This window comes from Aspergillus tubingensis (assembly GCF_013340325.1).
Source record: "Aspergillus tubingensis WU-2223L DNA, scaffold_13, whole genome shotgun sequence".
Taxonomy (NCBI): Eukaryota; Fungi; Ascomycota; class Eurotiomycetes; order Eurotiales; family Aspergillaceae; genus Aspergillus; species Aspergillus tubingensis.
In genome coordinates, this window is record NW_023336287.1 from 960,106 (window position 1) to 980,710 (window position 20,605).

General features: G+C 51.5%; 7 protein-coding genes across 7 annotated transcripts; 3 read left to right on the forward strand and 4 right to left on the reverse strand.

The window, feature by feature from the left end:
• Positions 1-512: 512 nt before the first annotated feature.
• On the forward strand, positions 513-6,712 carry sidD (nonribosomal peptide synthase SidD; the record flags this gene model as incomplete). Its single annotated transcript, XM_035505719.1, has 2 exons — positions 513-854; positions 926-6,712. 2 exons carry the CDS (start codon positions 513-515, stop codon positions 6,710-6,712), a joined length of 6,129 nt encoding a protein of 2,042 aa, XP_035361612.1.
• A 379-nt stretch (positions 6,713-7,091) lies between these two features.
• AtWU_10616 (uncharacterized protein) lies at positions 7,092-8,471 on the reverse strand (the record flags this gene model as incomplete). Its single annotated transcript, XM_035505720.1, has 1 exon — positions 7,092-8,471. One exon carries the CDS (start codon positions 8,469-8,471, stop codon positions 7,092-7,094), a length of 1,380 nt encoding a protein of 459 aa, XP_035361613.1.
• Positions 8,472-9,221: 750 nt separating this feature from the next.
• AtWU_10617 (TPR domain protein) lies at positions 9,222-10,688 on the reverse strand (the record flags this gene model as incomplete). Its single annotated transcript, XM_035505721.1, has 1 exon — positions 9,222-10,688. The coding sequence occupies one exon, from the start codon at positions 10,686-10,688 to the stop codon at positions 9,222-9,224; it is 1,467 nt and encodes a 488-aa protein (XP_035361614.1).
• A 415-nt stretch (positions 10,689-11,103) lies between these two features.
• AtWU_10618 (uncharacterized protein) lies at positions 11,104-12,207 on the forward strand (the record flags this gene model as incomplete). Its single annotated transcript, XM_035505722.1, has 1 exon — positions 11,104-12,207. The coding sequence occupies one exon, from the start codon at positions 11,104-11,106 to the stop codon at positions 12,205-12,207; it is 1,104 nt and encodes a 367-aa protein (XP_035361615.1).
• A 955-nt stretch (positions 12,208-13,162) lies between these two features.
• On the reverse strand, positions 13,163-14,050 carry AtWU_10619 (DUF3632 domain-containing protein; the record flags this gene model as incomplete). The annotated part of the gene is made up of 2 exons (XM_035505723.1): positions 13,163-13,596; positions 13,657-14,050. 2 exons carry the CDS (start codon positions 14,048-14,050, stop codon positions 13,163-13,165), a joined length of 828 nt encoding a protein of 275 aa, XP_035361616.1.
• A 2,445-nt stretch (positions 14,051-16,495) lies between these two features.
• Positions 16,496-18,224, forward strand: AtWU_10620 (PLP-dependent transferase; the record flags this gene model as incomplete). The annotated part of the gene is made up of 7 exons (XM_035505724.1): positions 16,496-16,683; positions 16,733-16,799; positions 16,860-17,278; positions 17,340-17,367; positions 17,430-17,704; positions 17,760-17,927; positions 17,987-18,224. The coding sequence occupies 7 exons, from the start codon at positions 16,496-16,498 to the stop codon at positions 18,222-18,224; spliced, it is 1,383 nt and encodes a 460-aa protein (XP_035361617.1).
• A 400-nt stretch (positions 18,225-18,624) lies between these two features.
• ugd2 (putative UDP-glucose dehydrogenase Ugd1) lies at positions 18,625-20,397 on the reverse strand (the record flags this gene model as incomplete). The annotated part of the gene is made up of 4 exons (XM_035505725.1): positions 18,625-19,569; positions 19,614-19,751; positions 19,800-20,119; positions 20,184-20,397. 4 exons carry the CDS (start codon positions 20,395-20,397, stop codon positions 18,625-18,627), a joined length of 1,617 nt encoding a protein of 538 aa, XP_035361618.1.
• Between the last annotated feature and the right edge of the window lie 208 nt (positions 20,398-20,605).

Sequence of the window (20,605 nt, forward strand, 5' to 3'; positions counted from 1 at the left end):
GTACGTGGTCTGTGCAAAATTCTTTTGCCCGGTAACTTTCACAGGCCGGCTTGTCTGTCCGTTGGTGCCCGTTTGATCTCGTGTTCCAGTGCTGCAAACTGCAGTATACCCGCAGCCGTGTGGTGGATTCCACCGCCGATCTCGGTAGTATCATAATAAATGATGATAATCTTAGGACTGGGGGGGTTGTAAAACTTCACGGGATGTTCGGAAGAGGGTCAGTAGTAATCTGATCCGTTTGTGTTTTCTGGGACCTCGGATCAGATAATAATAATAATATACATGGTGTCCACCTTCCGTGCGTTGGGCACTTATTGAACTTGACCCTGGGTGAAATAATTGCATTGAGATTGAAGTCATTCAGTGGTTCCTAACTACTTGCCCCTCTTTTCCCCCCTCATCCTCTTCTCGCCTCTCATTCTCCTCCCACGCAGCTGGACTGGATTTTACTGAATTGCCGAATGGGCAACACACACACTACAAGTCCGCAGGGACAAGAAGATTCACACGATATGGCAGGTGTACATACACTAGAGGCCACCGGCCTGGGTGCCGATACTACCCCCTCAGGCATGAAGGAAGAGCTTCTCCTCGTTTCGTGGCTCATTGTGCTCTTGCGTACGAGAGAAGATGGCCAGGCATCCTTTGAATGGGCCTACAAGGGCGACGAGCCCAGTCCAGCCAACCGCTGTCTGTCGACAGAGGTAATGGCCGACTTGCGAAGCAGTGTGGGGCAGACTGCTGCTGCAATTGCTCGCAAGCACACTACTACCCCCGAGACAGCACCATCGGGATCGCTTGCGCTGCTCCTCAGCACCAGCACGCTGTCTCAGACCACTGAGGAGCCGAACGAGGTAAGCCGCGACCGCAACTTATACCGTCGTAACAACTATAAGAGAGCCAGGCTAATGAGATAAACGCACAGGGCATCATCCACCTGGAAGCGCGCTATAATGCCAATAATCTCGAAATCAAGCCCATTTGGCACTCCGACGTCATTCTCCCCTATACCCTTACCCGCCACATCAACAGCCTCATCGACACGGTGCAAGTGGTCCTCTCGAACCCCGATGCCACCATTGAAGAGTGCCTCCGTCCGACCGCCAGCGACATCTCTGACATTTGGTCATGGAACCACAAACTCCCCCCAGCATACGACTTCGGCATGCACGAAGTGATCTCGGAACAAGCGCGCAAAACTCCCGACAAGGTCGCAATTGACTCCTGGGACGGCAGTCTCACCTATGGCGTGATCGAGCGATATTCGACGTACGTCGCCATGAAGATCCAAGAAATGGGCGCGCAGCCGGAAGATTTCATCCCGGTGTGTTTCGAGAAGTCGCGGTGGACCATTGTTGCCGTGTTGGCTGTCATGAAGGCTGGGTGCACGTTCGCGATGATGGACCCTACCCTCCCACTGGCTCGGCTACAAAATATGGCGAAGCAAGTAAATGCACGAACAATGATCTGCTCGTCCATGCAGCAGGACCTGTCGAGAGAGATCATTCAGGATGGAGGGTTGTTTGTTGTGGAGGAGGGTGCGTTCCCGAATGTTCCTCCGCTGAAAGACACCCCAGTTTTACCCAAGGTTCCCTCAACCACCATTATGTACTTGATTTTCACTTCGGGAAGCACGGGAACCCCCAAGGGCGTCAAGGTCTCCCATGGTAGCTACACAAGTAGTGCGTTCCCACGCGCCAAGGCTGTCGGGTATGATGAGAATTCGAGGGTCCTTGATTTCGCGTCGTACGCGTTCGATGTCAGTATTGACAGCATGCTTCTGACGCTGGGTAACAACGGCTGCCTCTGCATTCCGTCCGATGAGGACCGACTGAACGATATCAACGGCGTTATTCGCAATATGCGCGTCAACTATGCGGGTATCACGCCGTCGGTGGCCCGCATCTTAGAGCCGGATGTTATTGCGTCGCTCAGCGGGCTGGGATTGGGAGGTGAGGCTGCGTCGGCCCGTGATGTGACAGTCTGGGGTCAGGAGACGAGGATTATTATTGGATACGGACCGTGTGAGTGCACTATTGGGTGCACGGTGAATAGCAGTGCAGCCACCGGGAGGGACTATATCTCCATTGGAACTGGCAATGGCGCGGCTATCTGGATTGTGAACCCTAATGACCATGATGAGCTGATGCCGGTTGGTGCGGTGGGTGAATTGCTGGTGGAGGGTCCAATTGTCGGCCAGGGCTACCTGAATGATCCTGAGAAGACGGCGGCGGCGTTTATCGAGGACCCGAAGTGGCTGGTGGCCGGCCATCAGGGCTACGCTGGACGTCACGGAAGGATGTACAAGACTGGAGATCTCGGAATGTATGATCCCGATGGATCTGGAGGTATCGTTTTTGCGGGACGAAAGGATACCCAGGTTAAGCTCCGCGGACAGCGTGTCGAACTGGGAGAGATCGAGAGTCAGCTCAAGGCCAGACTGCCGTCGGAAGCCACAGTCATTGCGGAGGTGATTGTGCCTCAGGGATCCGGCGGCCAGGCGACCCTGGTAGCCTTTGTTGCCTCTCAGGCCAGTAAGGGCATCGACAGCACCGAAGTCACCTCGGTAGAGCTTCCGGAGGAGCTGAGCAAGACACTGTCTCAGGCCGACGCGGAGGTAAAGAAGGTATTGCCCCGGTACATGGTGCCTACAGCATACATTCCCGTCAGTCATGTTCCGGTCTTGATCTCCGGCAAGACGGATCGTCGACGACTGCGTCAGTTTGGCACCACTGTGGACCTGCGCGAGCTGGATCAGGGTGCGGCAAGCACCGCCCATCGAGAGCTCACTGAGCTGGAGCAGCGTCTGCGACAGGCCTGGAGTCAGACCCTGAAGGTTGACGCCGAGACCATCCGGCCAGACGACAACTTCTTTGCCCTGGGTGGTGACTCTTTGGCTGCGATGAGACTGGCATCAGTTTGTCGGGCGCAAGGCCTGGATCTGTCAGTCGCCAACACATTTGGCCATCCTACTCTGTCTGCTATGGCCAGTAAGGTCCTTATCTGCGATGTCGAGACCCAGAGCGAGATTCCGCCGTTCTCGTTGATCTCCCAACCTGCCGAAAGCGCCTGTGAGGAGGCTGCCCAAGTATACGGGTTCGACAAAGCAGCCATCGAGGATATTTATCCCTGCACCCCAACGCAGGAGTCTCTGTTTACCTTCTCGCTCAAGTCAGTCAAGGCATATGTTGCACAGAGACTGGCGTGCATTCCAGCCGACGTGGATCTCGACGCCTGGAAGCACGCCTGGGAGGAGGTCGTCTCAGCCATTCCAATCCTGCGAACCCGTCTGGCTCAGCTCCAAGAACCCGGCCTGCAGCAGGTCGTCCTCAAGGATGGAATCACCTGGAAGTACTCGACTGATTTGGTCCGGTACCTCGAGGAAGATCGTGATGAGAAGATGAACCTCGGAGAGAATCTCGCTCGTTATGCTATCATCGATCACCCGGCTGATGGCAAGCGATACATGGTCTGGACAGTCCACCATGTTCTCTACGATGGCTGGTCCGAACCCATCGTGCTGAAGAAGGTCAGCGAGGTTCTGCAGCGCCAGCAGCCCAAGGTGGAGGCTCAGATGCGGGACTTCGTCAAATATGTGCGTGATACCGACGAAGCCGCTATGGAGGAGTTCTGGCGTCGCGAACTGAAAGGCGCTGTCGGACCTCAGTTCCCGCGTCTGCCTTCGCGAGACTACCTGCCCATCCCAGATGGCATGATCGAACGGCACATCAACTTGGAGACAAATTCTGGGTCTCCTTTCACCATGGCTACCCTTATCCGGGCTGCTTGGGCACTCGTGGCGTCTCAGTACACCGGCAACGACGACGTTGTCTTTGGCGAGACGCTCACTGGTCGAGACATTCCGCTGGCGGGTGTTGAGAGCATTGTCGGTCCCTTGATTGCCACAGTTCCGGTGCGCATCCATATCAACCGCGCTGGCACCGTTGAATCGTACCTCCAGGCCGTGCAGCAAGGTATATTGTCTCGAACCCCGTACCAGCACATGGGTATGCAGAATATTCGTAAGGTCAGCCATGATGCCCAGCATGCCTGTGAAGCACCCACTGGATTAGTTGTGCAGCCGGAGCCCGAGTACGCGGGCAGCGAGCTTGGCTTCGAGGTTGGGGACGTGGTGCGCGAAGCCCTTCATTTCAACCCTTACCCGCTCATGCTGGGCTGTGGGATCAAGAAGGGTGGCTTCCGCATCTGCGCCAGCTTTGACAGCAGTCTCGTCGAGATTTCGCAGATGGAGCGCATCCTTGCGCAGATCGAAGTTGCTTGCTCGCAGCTGAGCCAAGGTCTCACCCGGAGAATTGACGAGATCTCCTGTCTCCCAGAGGCTGAATTGAATCAGATCTGGCAATGGAACCAAATGGCCCCGCTGTCCTTGAATGAGTCTTCAAAGAGACTTCGCGCTGAAGAGGGCATCAAGGAAGGGTCTAAGTACCCTCCTGCTGTGGTTCCCTGGGTTTGTGATGCACGCAACCCGTCCCTCCTCTCACCCATTGGCTGCGTTGGTGAGCTCTGGCTGGAAGGTGCCATTCTTGCTGGCGAGACGGTAGACTCCCCTGCGTGGCTCGTGTCGGGTAGTTCTGGGTACTCTGGCCGTACTGGACGGGTGCAGGCTACCGGAGACCTGGTCCAGTGGCGCGAGGATAGTAGTCTGGTGTTTGTTGGTCGAAAGGAGAATGTCGTGTCGGTAAAGGGACACGCTGTGAATGTTGCGGAGGTCGAAGCCCAGTTCACCAAGAACCTTCCTTCTACTGTTCGTGCTGCTGCGGCCGTGTCCCAGCCATTGTCTGAGCTGGAGCCCGAATTGGTCGTCTTCATCGAGCAGCCAGCTTCCATCCAAGATGGTCTGGAGCTACTGCCTACACAACAGGAAATCCGCTGCGATGCAGACTCCCAAAGCTTCGAGGCAACCGTCTGTGCCTCGATCTCCGTCAGCCTGGCCGTGGCATTGAAGAAGCTCGACAAGTTCATCCACGACTCACTCCCATCCTACATGGCGCCCTTTGCCTACATTGTGGTGGACCGGGTGCCCAACCATAACGTCCTCAACCAGCTCGCCTCCAGTATTCCGCGCGACATGCTCGTTCAACTGAGAGATGCCTCTAAGCAGGCATTGGCTAAGGCCGCTGCGCAGACCAACCTGACACCTTCCGAGGCCATCCTCCGGTCCGCCTGGGCCACCATCCTCAAGCTCAGTCCCGAACAAATCGACGTTGATGACAACTTCTTCCGCCTTGGCGGTGACTCTGTTCTTGCCATGAAGCTTGTATCCAGCCTGCGTGCACAAGGACACGGTCTGACTGTGGCCGACATCTTCCAGCGCATGCGTCTCGGGGATGCTGCTAAGGCGCTGCGGGTGGATGTTGTGTCAAAGGAAGAGAAGGTCCAGCCTTACCATCCCTTCTCAACTATTGGCCAGCAAGACAACCTGGAGTCCTTCTTGTCTGAGGTGATCCGTCCCAAGCTGGCAAACCCTGAGTGGTCTATTCGCGACGTCCTCCCAGTCACCGATATCCAAGCACTCGATGTCCGCGGCACTGTTCAGGCACCGCGCACTTCCATCCAATATACGATGTTGTACTTCGACCAGGACATCAACCGCGAACAATTGCACCGGGCCTGCCACGAGCTCGTCAAGGCACACGACATCCTGCGCACCGTCTTCGTCGAGCACGGCTCCAGCTTCCTCCAAGTTGTTCTCGATGATATCACAGCCCCCATCGCGATTCACGAAACCACTTCCACTCTCGAAGACGCTGTCAACTCGCTCTGTAAGAGACACTCCGAGACCGCCTTCCAGCTCGGCTCCTCTTTCACCCAATTCCTTCATATCGAACACACCCAGACCCACCAATCCTGCCTCATCCTCGGTCTGTCTCACGCCCAATACGACGGCGTCTCTCTACCCTTGCTCCTCCGCGACCTCGAAACCCTCTACACATCCGGCCAAATCCCCACCCCGACTCCCTTCTCCTCCTACATCTCACACACCCTCTCGCCAACACCTCAGAACAAAGCCCTCACCTACTGGAAGAACCTCCTCCAAGGGTCTACCCCCTCCGTTCTTCCAACTCAACAACAACAAGGCTCAAGATCCATTTTCCACACCGCTCCCATCCCCCTTCCCTTCCCCTTCAACCTCGAAGGAATCACAACCGCCACCCTCCTCACCTCCTCCTGGGCACTCCTCCTCGCCCGCCGTCTCCAAACCCAGGACATCACCTTCGCGACCGTCACCTCGGGCCGAACCCTCTCTTCCCTCCCCAGCCCAGATTCTATCATCGGCTCCTGCTACCAGCTCACGCCCACCCGGGTCCAAATCCAACCCAGCTGGCAGGCAATGGACTTCCTGCGCGCCGTGCAATCGCAGGCTGCGGAATCTGCCGAGTATGATTTCCTGGGTCTAGACAAGATTGGCAATGCTCTGAACTGGGACAAGAGTGTTGGGTCTGTGGTTCATCACCAGGACTGGGATGATTTCGATGAGATGCCTTTTGCGGGAGGCAAGTGCAAGGTTGATATTTTGAACCCGGATGGTGATGCGGCCGACCCGATGAAGGTTGTTTCGTTTGTTAAGGAAGGTGTCATGCATGTTGGTGTTGTAGGTTGGGAGGGAGAGGAGACTGTTGTCGACGAGGTTTTGAATGAGTTGGTTGGTGTTGTTGGGGAATTGGTTGGTGGTGGTGAGGTGAGGGTTTGATTGTCTGATGTTTTGTTACTTGCGTATGTTTGAATGTTGCATATATCAGTTGAATAGAGTTTTAAGTCTTTAGCAAAGTAGCTACGTTAATAAAATGGCTTTATTACTTTTATTACTTTTCTAGTCTGGAAGATGGAGCCGCGAGGAAGAGGTCACGTAAGTGTATGATGCCGCCATTAACGGGGTCGGTTGTGTACTGATATGCTCAATCTTAGTGTTCAGCGTCGTTGGCGAACTGTCACTCGAGTTCCAATGATACTACATACATCCCAGACAAAGAGCCAGGCCTCTACCGAAACTATTCGACCTAAACCATGTCAAAAGACCCGTCGTGACAGGGCATATAGTCCCACAACCAAAGCAGGCTTTTGCAATAGGATCAGTCGACGTCCACCTTCCACAACGCTGATGCATCAAATATCGTCTCCTCCATCCAACATCCCAATTCTTCCAAGCCCAACACCTCTCTCAAGTACCGTCTTGCCAGCTCTCTCTGTCCGTTCGCCCGGCCCAGGTAAAACACAGCATCTTCCGCCGGGTTCGCATGTGCGGCCCGAATCTGCTGCGGCAAATGCTCCATCAAAATCAACAGCCAGCGCCCAAATGCATCATTCAAGCCCACAGCCCATTCTGTAATCTCCGGATCATCGGCCGGAACAGACTCCGCACTGGCGCGCACGAGAAGCTGGAAGAACGTTGTGTCATGCCGGGCGAACCGGACAGCCGTGCGGAAATGTTCTGCGGGGAGGACGTAAGGAACAGCAGTAGTTGGATTGAGGGATTGGTTCTCGCTGCGGAAGTGGTATTCATCGATCTTGAGGAGGGTGGATAAAGCGGCGGGGTTGTTTTCGATGAGGGCATTGTGGATGCCGATTTGCAGGGATTCATGGGACACAGAGACAGTTGGTTTGACGAGGTCGGCGCGGTTCAAACCGCTGGCTATGCGGAGGAGTTCGAGGTAGGTGATGTGATCAGGGCTAGAGAGATCTTCGACGACTTTATCGGGGATTAGAAGAACGCCTAGGACGGGGTAGATAGTTGTTTGGTTGGTTTCTTGGTGGGTGATTGTTACTGAGACTAGGGGTGCTACAGTAAGGGTGTAGTGATTGGCTCCGTTACTGTCGGTTCCTTCGAAGACGCGAGTGTCTTCTTTCTGAGCGAGGAATCGGGTCAATGATTCTTGATCATGTGGGGCCATGCTGATTCCTGCACCGAACCAGTGTCGTTGAATGGTGAGGTTCATAAGGTCCGGCAGCTGCGCCAGAAGCCGCTGTATTGTGCACCATTTGCAGCGAAGGATGGTGTCCTGGAGGTGTCTCCGCTCCGCATGGCTGAGAGGGTGGTAATCGACTGGTCGGAGGATTCTGGATATCGCGGCCTCTGAGACCTGACTTCTAACTCCTGTAGTAGCAGACGAGTCATCCCAGAACGCCAACAGGATCAACGCTCTGTATATGCGCTCACTCGAAACGGTTGCGCCTAGGGCTGAGGAACAGCGAGCGAAGTTCACATTAAGAGAGTATAGGAAGATCTTTTCAATCAACTCGACGGGGAGAGATTCCAGGATCGATTGCCGGGGTTTGGTGGGTTTGACGACGAGTAGACGAGCTCGTTTGTGGCTTCGCGCCTGAGATGATTCGAGCTTTGTCTGGTGAGATATCATGGGTCGCCCACCCTTGGGTCCACTGGGTTTTGGTTTGGGGGCTCCATCATCAGGGTATTTTCTCCTGCGACCGCGAACCCGTATGGGCGTGAGCATACCCGGCTAAGTATTTTCAGCTGAACTGCTTGGTGTGCTTCATCCATCCATATCTAGTGACTTGCTTAAGCATGGAAGAGAGCTTGGAAAGTCGAGACATCGGAAATTGTTCTGGAACAGAGGCCCCGGTCCTACTTTGATCCGATCATTCCCCTCCCGAAGTAAGATAAATACTCCGTGCAGGTACCGGCTTATGGCTTCAAGCTACAATTGGGCATGACCCATGGATGGCAACTCAGGGACCACTGGGCTGCGATGAAAGGGACCAGAGAGGTCTTGGGGAAGAAGAGAGTATATTCTGAACGTGATCACATGGCTTCACCGCCAAGATTTACTGTACAGGTTTGAGCTAGGGCTAGTAGAATACATCGCTAGTGAAGGTTACGGGGGGTGACGAATAGCTCGAGACGTGTGCCAGGCAGATCCGATATGCCAGAGGAAAGGAAGTAGGGTAGCCCCTAGGTCATCCCATCACAGCCCGTCACAATATCGTTGCCTAAAGACAACGAAGCGCCTGCACCTAACTCAGCGGGCTTGAACAGGTCAAAAAGTCCGCAATGAATTTAATGGTTACATTCAGACGCTGACTCACTGATATGTTGCCTCGTAGGCTGGGATAGTGGTTGACGACGCCACATTTCGACCCCCAATAAGAAGGCAGTGACATTACGTCCGCATGCTGGTGGATTTTGGTCTTGATCAGCCCCGTCAACACAATCCTCCTAATTTGAATTGCATCCATCAGTTCAATCATTTCTTCTTCTTTTCGAGATCCTTAATAAGCCTTGAGACATCCTCCGCATCAGAACTAAGTTCTAGGCGGTTGTAAAGATCCTTGGCCTCATAATAATACTTCAGTGCCTCCTCTGGTTTATTATGGAACACTGCCAACTGTCCCAGCATAACCTTAGCCGACGCACAGCTGTGATCGCACTCCGCAGAATCTTCGGAAGGTTCGACCTTCTCAGCCCTCTCAATCGCGCCCTGAGCCCACTTGCGTGCGGCCTCGATAGCCTCAGCACGCGAAACACCAGGGTCCGACGATGGTGCGACACCGTCTAGAGCTGGGTAGCCGATACAGCCACTGATGTTGTACATGAGGGTGACCTGTTTGCATGATGGAACCCCGCCTTCATTGGCATTGATGAGGTCAAAGGCGCGCAGATACAACGGCAAAGAAAGGTCCAACTTCCCCTTGGAGGCATAGTGTTGGCCCAACTCGGATAGAGCGGTTCCGATTTCCGTTAGAGTCAACCAGTTGCCACCGCCGATGGGGACCTTGGCTTGGTGTCGACGTTGCACTTCGCCGAGGGATAGTTGAACGGCAAATTCGAGCGCCTCTTCGGCCTTTTTGTCATCCTGGACATAATCACTCTTATATAGTTCCGCGAGCTTTACGGACATACCCACAACCTTGGCGAGAGTCTTCTCTACTTGTTCATACTCATAGATCTCCGCCTGCTTCATCTTCTCGTATGACTCTGCAATGGCGGGGTCGACCTTCATTGGCTCAGCGGCCAATTCGCCTTTCTCTGTGGAGGGCCCGCGGGCAAAGAAATAATCGCTTTCCCCCCTTTTGAATGCCTCTGTTTCCATATTCGTCTTCACCCAGTGATATGCATCTGCTCGTGTCTTCTCCAAGACTTGGATAGCAGCTGGCACTAGCCCCGCCATCTCTAGACACTTGGTTACCTGCAACCTGATTCCCATCACTTCGTCCGAGTAAGGGTGCATTTGCAGTTCCGCTGCTAACTTAATTGCCTCGCTGTATGCGTCGATAGCTTTGACGGGATTCAGCTTCACGTCGGTATAGTAAATTGCCGTACGGAGACGTTCTGCAACCGGTGGCGGGAACTTGTGGTATTGCGGGCCGACTTCTGTGGCTTCCTTGTAGGCGATGTAGCTAAAGATTGCGGTTGCGGTGGCGACGGAGAGGAGTGCGAGGGGAAGGAGAATGGGGTTATTGCGCCAAATGCCACGGGAGGCTTCCTGGTAACCGCGCTTCATCTTCTGCGCGAAGGAGAGGGGACGAGTCTGGATGGTGGTGGCTTGGACGGTTCGTAGGAGAGATGTAGGAGCAGCACCGGTCGGCCGTGAACGGAGGATGGAGGGTATTGTGCGTGTCGAGAATGACGAGGATGAGAATGCATGTTGATGATGGCGATGTGCAAGGGTCCTTGGAATGGCGACAGCGCGCCGGGATGCTGCGCCTAACATTGTGGGATATTTATCAAGACTTTCAAGGTTGATAGCACCGAGCTATTCCTTAGTTGTTGTACGGACAAGACAAGAGACTCTGGAGCTGCGGAATGCAGAAGCGGGCCGGAACGGACAATGGATAGTCCGATCGGATCATCCCAGCTTCATGGCCGTCATAGTCACGTGCAAAGGGGTCGGGTCATTTGAGCTCTCGCGCGGAGGTCGTTTGACCTACAATTCATTTGTATTGATTGGCATACTTTTGGCCGCGACTACTGAGCCTCCGGGTCAGTGGACCACTCCTTCATGTGGACCTATTGAAGAAATCTTCTCCCATTCCCTCCGCCCTTTTCTCCCTAACAACCATCAATTGCCTCACGTCTCCAACCTTTGAAAAGCGAAAGACTCTACATCCCCGAGTATCCGCATAAGGATGGCCAAATCCTCCAGGCGAGGCCCCAAGGGCAAGGCCTCAGTTACTCCCTCCGCTACCTCGTCGGGAACTTCCACTCCCAGCTCGCAAAATGGCCCTATCCCTCCGTTCGTTCGAGCACCGGAACCTCTGAAACCGCTCCTCGACTCGCTTTCTCCGCGCGAAGTCTACCTTGTCCACGTCGATACCTGCCCGGTGGACATCAAGAAACAAACCTTCATCGTTCCTTGTGCAATTAATGCCATCGTTGTCGGTCTCCTCGCTTTCCGAGTCTACATGGTCCGCAACATGTATCCCGCCATGATAGCAGCGCTGGTCGGGATGAACAACTCTATGACGGTGGACACAACGACAATGGACTGGGCCGAAGTTTTCATGGTGGCTCTGCGTCGCATAGGAACTGTTCTTTTTGATTACTTCCTGTTTACTATGTTCCTGGCCTGGCCTATCCGCTTCCTCTTCGGGGCAGTCAGATGGCGACGCAATATCGGCTTCCAGCCATACGAGATTATTGTTCGGCGAAGCCAACCTGACATGACCCAGGGCCTCAAACGTGATCGCTGGATCCGCGAAGACGAGGAAACACGAGACAAGATCGTTGCGGCGGTCACGCCGGAGCGTATCAGAAAGACGGGATACCTGCTTATAGATCAGGATTTCGACCTTGACTACAACGCCATGATTAAGGCTCACGAGATGGTCGACAAGCCGAAATCGGATGACAAGGTCTCATTGGAAGAATTCCGCACGGCAGTTTTGGTGAACACGGATGCCCATGGCTGGTTGATCTGGCATGTCGGAGATGAGAACGAGAGGAATAACCCTGATACTATCAACATCCCAGCCGACCCGGCCCGATCTGCCCAAAGAGATCAGATCTTGGTGTTTAAGGACAAACTGACAGCCATGGGCAAGGAAGACCTTTTCTACCGGTGGGTTGAGTTGGTTCAATACGAGAGTACCCAGCCGGGTGGATTCACGCCGGAAAGGCAACAGTCCGCCATGCTTCAGGTAAAGCAGCTCTTTGAAGAAAACGATGTCGATTTCTCCAAGTTCTGGGAGGATGTGGGTGGGTTGGAGGAGTTCACCGAGCAGCTTGATTAGTGACTGCATCTCCGTTTCGTATATGTATCTTTCTTCCATTCCATCCCTGTCTATCCAATCTATTACAGGGATCTTGAGGAAGTCAGGCGTTCGAAATCGCTCGAAGTGTGCGGATTCGACCAACCTCTTCGAATTCCCTTCCGCTCCATGAGATGAGCCGAACTGCGGGTGCCAGCCTGCTTATACGTCTATAATGCACCGGCGAACGCCTGCGAGGAGTGACAATAAGAACACAGGCAAGGACAACACCTACGGCAAACTCTCTACGGCAATAGAGGACGCAGGCTTCCGGTGACGCTGCTTTGATAGCGGGAGATTCGTTTCACCCTGATAATCGGTTCCTTCTTGCTTTCCTCTCAACTCCGTCAATCGACTCTTGGCAGCCGCCAACTTCACTAGACTATTGGTGCCAGAAAAATCTACCCAAGACGATCGCGTAGGAGTATCCGAACGGACGGGAATCCCGCCTCCGCCCATAACTGGGCACCGGGTTTGGTACCTTGCAGCTGACTACAGCGAAGGGCGCCGTGGAAACAAAGTGGGATTAGCCTGCGTTAATTTGCAGGGGGATGGTTGATGACCTTTCTTGGGGGTGGTGGAATTGTTTTATAGATTGAGGTCTTGTCTCCAGAATGTATGTTGTATACTATGTATTAAGGCTGCGTATGCTCTTGAAGAGCGAAGGTACTGCTTAATGGACTATTTCCAAAAAAAAAAAAAAAAAAAAAAAAAAGGGCTGCACGCATGTTCTTCAATTTATCGGGACATATTAGCAACAAGAATACTCCTGTTAGCTCGAGAGTAGCATATACCATATCTATGGAAGTCAATAGCACAAATACAGCACAATACCATCTGCTGCCCATCGTCCGGCTGACGGCTTGGGCTTGAGCCGTCATCACTATCATCTTGCGTCTCCGTGGATTCTCTACCATGATTCTTATTGATTGGTTTCTTACTTTCCGTGTTCTGCTTTCTCAACCTCTTCCAACGCCTTCCGTATCATCTCCTGCGTACTTTCCCTGAGAAACTCCGATTGTGCCGTCTTCAGTCCATCTTTCCAAAGGCGCCATCTATCCATGTGCATATCTCGGCGCGGAGTTTGGTCCTCATCCCCGAAGAGCCGCCCAACCTGACAGTTCTCCCATACGCGCTGACCGGCGTATATATACCAGATACATGCCGTTCGTACGGCCTCCTCTATCAACGGCCCTTCCTCAAACGCTGATCGACATGAATAGAATGCATACAAAGATGCGTCTAAAATATGGCAGAGGTATTCTACTCTTCTCGTAAGGTGCGCCATGAATGCATTCCGGTTCTCCCATTCCTGAAGGTCACTTGGAGGATACTCCTTCTGGGGATCTTCATCTACCTGCCTGGCATATTCTGACAGATTTAGCCGCGGAATCAATAGCAAAATGAGTAAGGGGTGTAGGGATGATATACCAGGCTTGAAATTGAAATAATAGCAATCAGTCAAATATATGCTCAGGTATGGAACCTCAGTCCATAGCTTGAGATCAACAGCGGTTGGCTCTTCGCCCGTGACGGGATCAATGACCTTGGTACGTTGTAGCTCGAAAATGAAGTCGATGAGTTTGTCCTGCTGATCTGGTGGAGTGATGTTTGCGGTGTCCACAACTCTGGTCATGGCATACCACGTATGATTACCATCGATATCAGACGGGGATTCGGATTCCTGTCTCTCCTGATGTAAGACCTCGCGAACGCGAAGGAGATTCTGGACTGCCTCGGCGGGAGAGACAGTAGGGTTTTGAACTAGCTCATCGATGACTGGATATTCCGGTCGGGGAAGTGAATCTTCATTGAGGCCTTCCATGGGGAGGGATGGCTTGAGAGTAGGGTGTTGGAGTTAGGAGGCTCAAGGGAATAAGTGTTCCAGACATGACTTGAGAGGTTTAAATAAAGTGCGTTGGGGCTGTGTAGAAGCGGCCAGCACTAAGAATTGTTCAGCCAACAACTATTTCCAACACGCCACCTTCGCCGTCCAGCAAAATAGCATGGAATGTAAGGCTGCCCCACTTTACGCAAAGCAGATCTCCTCATCTGACAGGATATCCCAAGGAGAAAGGATGCTGACTGCCGCTGGCCGGTAACTTAGCTACAGCCTCAAAGATCGCCCGGCCCCCATTTTTCTTGTGGGCCAAGTCGCTCTGCTAACCTATAGACAGAGATATGAGTAGCATAAGATAAGTAGTATACGACCGTTCATTACTGAGTCACCATTTAAAACCCTTGTGTAATATAAGATTTTCGCCAATGCAGGCTAGAGTCCCCGCCTTTTACGTACCCTGGAACTGGCAGCCAATTAACCTTGGCCCTGCCTGTCTACCTACTTGATCTAATTATATAGATCTTACTTACCTGACCACCTAGGCCTGTCTACCTAGAGCCGACCTGCCTGCCTCCCTCCCTACCGGACCTACCTGGCCTACTCCAATCTAGTCGTCACCTTCACCACTGATCTTCACATCGAAAGAGCCAATTATTCCAGAAGGTGCCACAGTACGGCCTGGCGGATTAATTATATCGTATATGTCATTACAGTAGTCGTCTTCATAGAGAAAGACATGTTCATCAGAGGCAAGCTGTGAGATATAGACAGTGTCTTCACTTTGGAAACTAGCCCGGGTGCAGGGCTGTGCTCCCTGGCCTATCCAGATATCGGATGGTGCATTGATTCTCCACGCAGATGTGGCTCACACACAGGGAAAATGTGATAGCATTTGCGGCTTTGATGCCCTTCGTTTCGTGAATTGGGATGAACTCGGGTCTGCTGACAATTAGATCCAGAAGTGTAAGAGGTGGATTGCTAATTTTCGCTCTATAAGCTCCAGTATACTGTGTGCAGTGTGTTAACTTACTGTTCAAGTAACTTGATCAATTAATAGATGAAGTGGATGGACAGGAAGAAAGCCTTAAGCTGAGCAAGGTTGGGTATGTATAGATACTGTTGTCTATAGTATTATGTGCAAAAATCCTGCGAGCGGAATGTATCAATTATATAGAAATATGATGCAACAATGTTCGCTGCAAGGGAATTGGTATTTGCCAGTTGCGGTACAAATAGCAGATAGATAATATGCTACTCTGAACAGAGTCTTTCTCTCAAGAATGGGGCCGGGTCTTCTACGGCTTGCAGTAGAATGGTTAGAATGCTTGTGCAACTATTGTAACTTCCCCTTGCTAAGTGGAATGTACAGTCGGCTCTACTAAAGACGCAGGTAGGTAGGTGACCCTAACAAAATTGCCACTGGGGTTTGTAGCAGCTATCAAAGGTGCTAGAAGCATGGATGGAATATACCCGAAGCTGTCGCGCAACCTTTAATTGTATGGTAATTATATACCTTCTTGATTGGACTAGATATCGGCAACTGCATTATAAAACCGAAGGATTATATAAACGGGGTCTCCCTTTGTCAGTCTCGGTACCTAAGTTATCTTCTAATTGAAGAAGGGGCAGCAGCTCCGTGCAACCCAAGACCGCGGCCATCCGATATTTGCACAGCAGCAATAGTCGACCGAAATATTCCGGAATGCTCTGGGTCTGCCTCCTCAGTGTTGATTTTCCCATACAACCTTATTAGCCTGTAAGGCTACATCGTAAACCGCAACTCTTAGAGGCAGGATCGTTTGTCCCGGCATGTATCACCGCATGAAACTATCTGAAAGAGATTCTGACTGGACCATCGGCATTGGCAGCCATACAGCATGCACCATCAGGGTTCTATTTAGGAATACCACAAAGCTCGGCCTACTTATGCATCCGGGTTGCATGCCTTGACGTTTTCAAATTCATCCCCGCATACCGTGCCCTTCTTAACCACCTATTTGGCTTCCCATGGTACTTCCCACACGAGCTCTCAAAGAGGAGGGCACGCCTGAATTGTTTGAGTAGCCCACTTGTCGAGTAGTCTCTGTCCTGGACGTTCTGCGTCAAGCGACATATTGACGGGAGGAGCGTAATCAAAGTCTATCAATGGACAGATTCGGACGGCAAATCGTTTCGTTTTAATGTCCGCGGATTCAGAAAGGGATAGAATGCTGATGATACATAGGGTAGTATAACTGCCGAATAAATATTAACGTTGCATGCAGATTTGAAATGTAACACTGACTATTATCGAACGAACAGACCTGCAAAAGGATTAATCCACAAAATAGCTGGTATTTATAATAGTGCTGTCGCCTCAAAGTACTCTACATGCTGGCGAAGAGTTAGGAATTTGTGCACAACCCCTCTACTTTTCCTGTGCTTACCACAATGTGGACACTATATAATCTGTCTCTTACTCTCCTCATCTGCTTCTCGCATACTGGAGCCACTCAGTTCCTTCAGACGGACTACTTGTCGCCTCGGGCAGAGAATGCAATTTACTACAATCAGGGTTGGAAAAACCTTAGCAGGGATGTTCTCTCCAAACCATATGATAAAATATCTCACGACGGAATGTACGTCATCTATTCCAACACACGAAGACCAATCTCTAAGGCTTTAAAGCATCAATTTAGGTCTCGCCGAAACCTGGCTGATGCAAGACACACTCAAAGATTTTCTAAATACAAGTGTAAAATTCTTTTCTTTTCTCTCCCTATCTGATTCACTTGTTAATTGATTGCAATAACAGTTCGTCATCGACCCGCTCTATCATTTAACCTACGGTCAGGGAGCTGCTGGCTCTCCCTTTCTTCGTAAAGCTGTTGCAGAATTCTTCAATGCCTATTTCGATCCGCGTCAGCAGGTTAATGAAAGTGAAATCATCATTGCTTCAGGTGTTACTGCTTTGATTGACTCGATCGCATGGAACACGTGCAGCGATAATGAGGGGATCATCATTCCTCAACCTTTATATAACGGCTTTCCGACAGATATGCGACTGCGGAGCCAAGGCAAGCTGCTCCCTGCGTCTTTTGTGTGGGATAATGAGACCTACAATTTCGACAAGGTATTCGATGCGACAGCAATCAATGATTCCCTGGAACGGACTTGGAGGAATTATACGGAATCAACAAATAAGACAACGATTCGAGGTGTAGTAATTGCGAAGTATGTTACTACGGAGTAACTTTCTTGGATTTGGAATGGATGACTGACGAGAATTTCACAGCCCGCATAATCCACTCGGACGCTGTTATGTTAGCATGATCCCTCCGCGTCCAACAATATCATATACCTTCGATTGCTTACATTGGTCTAGTCTAAAGACGCATTAATCGCCATCGCACGCTTCTGCGGTAAACATAAAATCCACTTTATCTCCGACGAGATTTACGCGAACACCGTCTTCAGCAACCCCGGGAGCAACGCTCCCAACTTTACTTCGGTTCTTTCCCTTGATCTGGATGACATTATTGATCCTAGGCTCGTCCATGTCCTGTATGGAATGAGTAAGGACTTTGGAGCAAGTGGGCTTCGACTGGGTGTTCTGCATTCTCGTAATGAGGATTTGATTCAAGCTGCTTACGGTGTGAAGTAAGTACACCCTTTCCTGTAATCAAGGCTGTGTCTAACATGAGCAATGCATTAGCCTTTTCTCCTGGCCCTCCTACCTTGTCCAAGACATGTGGGGTCGTCTCCTCAATGACACGACCAAGACGCATGAATTCCTCGAGGAAAATAAGCGGCAGCTTGGGAAGGCCTACGGTACAGTCACTGACTGGCTTCGGAATAAGAGCATCGAGTATTATGATCAAGGGTCGGTCTTGCTTTCCTCCATAGGCTCTTCTAATTACCCTCGCTGACACAACTCAATAGAAATGCAGGACTCTTTGTTTGGGCCCGGCTCCTTCCTAATTCGACTGCTAGCCCGGAGTGCTTCCTGGAGGTATGCCGTAACAATAGTGTTTATGTCGGAAATGGAGAAAACTTTCTCCCTGAGAGTGGACAGACTGGATGGTACCGAATTACATTTTCGTATCCCGATGACATGCTCACGCTTGGGTTGACACGATTGGAGAAGGCTTTGAATGACACACCATCATCTTGCGAATAGATCCCGAAGTTGAAGGTTTCATAGAGGTGGGACACGGGACTGGATTAGGAGTATAAAACATTCAGCCACTGCAGCAATGATGTGCCCCTAAAGAATGTGAAGATCACTCTGATGGCCCGGGTATTTCCTTCCGGCCAAGACATCCAACATATATAGACTTATTATAGTTAAACATGCCCGCAAGGCTGTACACAGTGACTGTTGAAGTGATTCGAAGCACTAAAACCAAAACAGAGAGCGCTAAATAAAAACATCTAAATCGCTAACCATCAAAGAGATCACAAAATAAAACATCAATCGCTCAACCACAGAATCATTATACCTACTAACCTCCATCTGCGCCATATGCTAAAACACCAAATCAAATCATAAAAAGACAATTGTAATGACATCACAAACATCACTTTGCTTCAACCTGCCTCACACCCACCTGCAACATCTTGAATCCCCATTGCTGCATCTTGAACTGATCAAACACACCATAAGGATCCAAGAACACCTTCGGGCTCTGCATCTGGCTCGCAATGCCCTGCCATCGAACCTTCTCATGTCCGAACGTCTCCCAGTCCGTGTGAAGAATGACAGCACTGCATCCCGCGCACGCAGCCTCCACTGATTCAGCCACTGTGACCGTCTCAAGAGACGCATTGCTCGCACGCAGCGTGTTCTCCAACTGGCCTGTGGGTATAAACGGGTCATAAATTCCCACTTTTACCCCGTTCCTCGACAAGTCCCGGACCAGACCCAGCGCCACAGAATACTGATTGTTGTTCTCCTTTGGGGTGAACCCCAGGATCGCAATCTTCTGCTCTGTGAGATCGCCGGATAACTGCGACAGGACGCGTTGGGAGATCCGTCGATTGTGAGAATCGTTCATGCGCAGGACAGCGCGCCAGTACTCTGCCACTTGCTGCAGTCCTAGCTCTCGGGCCAGATATACTAGGCAGAGAACCTCGGTCTGCAAGTGTGAGCTGCCGAATCCAAAGCCGACCCGTTGCGGTAGCCCCAGGGTCTGGGTTATGTGGTTGATGTTGGCGTTGGTGGATTCGCAGATAGCGCTGAGCGAGTGAAGACTGCTGATTTGTTGGGCGAGGAACGCATTCGCGGCTATCTTGCCCAGTTCGGAAGACCATGCGTCCATTGTGATAATGCGCTCTTCTGGAACCCAAGGGATGTATAGCTTCTTTAGTGCGCTTAATGCTCCGGGGGACATGTCTTCTGAGAATATGTGCCCGATGATAATGCGGGGAGGGTAAAGGAGGTCATGAAGGGCTGTGCCTGGAACTAGAAAGTCGGGGTTGGATAGCACATCGAATGAAGCGGATGGAGATGCGGTTTTTCGCAACTGCGTTCGTTAGGGTTTTGTTGCTGTTTGGGAAGGACACTCACTATCTTCTTCATTCGCTGAACGACACCACATGGCGCTGTGCTCTTTTGCACGATAATCTTGTGGCCAGCTGATACTTGGGCGATCGCTCGGATTGCAGATTCCAATTGCGACAGATCTAAGCGCTCCTTTTCGTCAATCTATACCAATGATTAGCCTTGTCTTCCATTTGCAAGCGGGCATCTTACTGTTATAGTTGAGGATATCTCCGAACATAGAAAGATCAAATCTGCTGCGGCCACGCCAGCGTGGATGTTTGTGGAAAACGTCAAGTTCGTCAGTTTCCTCTTTCGAGGCTGACCACTATCTGAAGCTATAGACTGATTCGGGACAGCCGACGCATCTAGACTGATACTTGATATTTCCTCAAACAACATCTCCTCCAGCCCAGGCTCGAACACCGGGGGGCGATCGGAGTTCCACGCATCAATGAGACCCGCATCATTGTCAACGACACTGAACTGGATGTGGGGATTCTGAGAAGCGAGTACAACCGCAGTCAATGCACCTGGCCGACATTAGCTATTCTTCTTTTGAGATACTGGACTGGCAGGCAATATCAGCGCGCTTACCCACATGTCCAGCGCCAATGATACAAGCACTCCGAACATCTTCAACTTTCTTACTCTCCAACGGCTGAAGCTCGGTCTCATCCACACTATCAGAGTAGGTATGACCCTTCACGACAACCGGCGGCTCAGCGCTCTCGATGGTCTTATAGCGACGTCGCGAGAAAAACAAAGTTATACTCGCCAGGACGAAGAGTAGTGGAATGAATGGCATCATGGCGGCACATCCGTATCATCAACTAATCAACAACTAACTGACCACCCTCTCCCTCTTTCTCTTCCTACTCTCTTTTTCTTTCTCACCCCTTAACCACCGACCGAAACACATGTTCAGCAAGAATTAAAACAAAGAGACAGCGAGCGAACGCGTTGTGGGTGATTTGGGCGTGTCGTGGCCAAAAGGGCGGTCTGGTCGCAAAACTAGC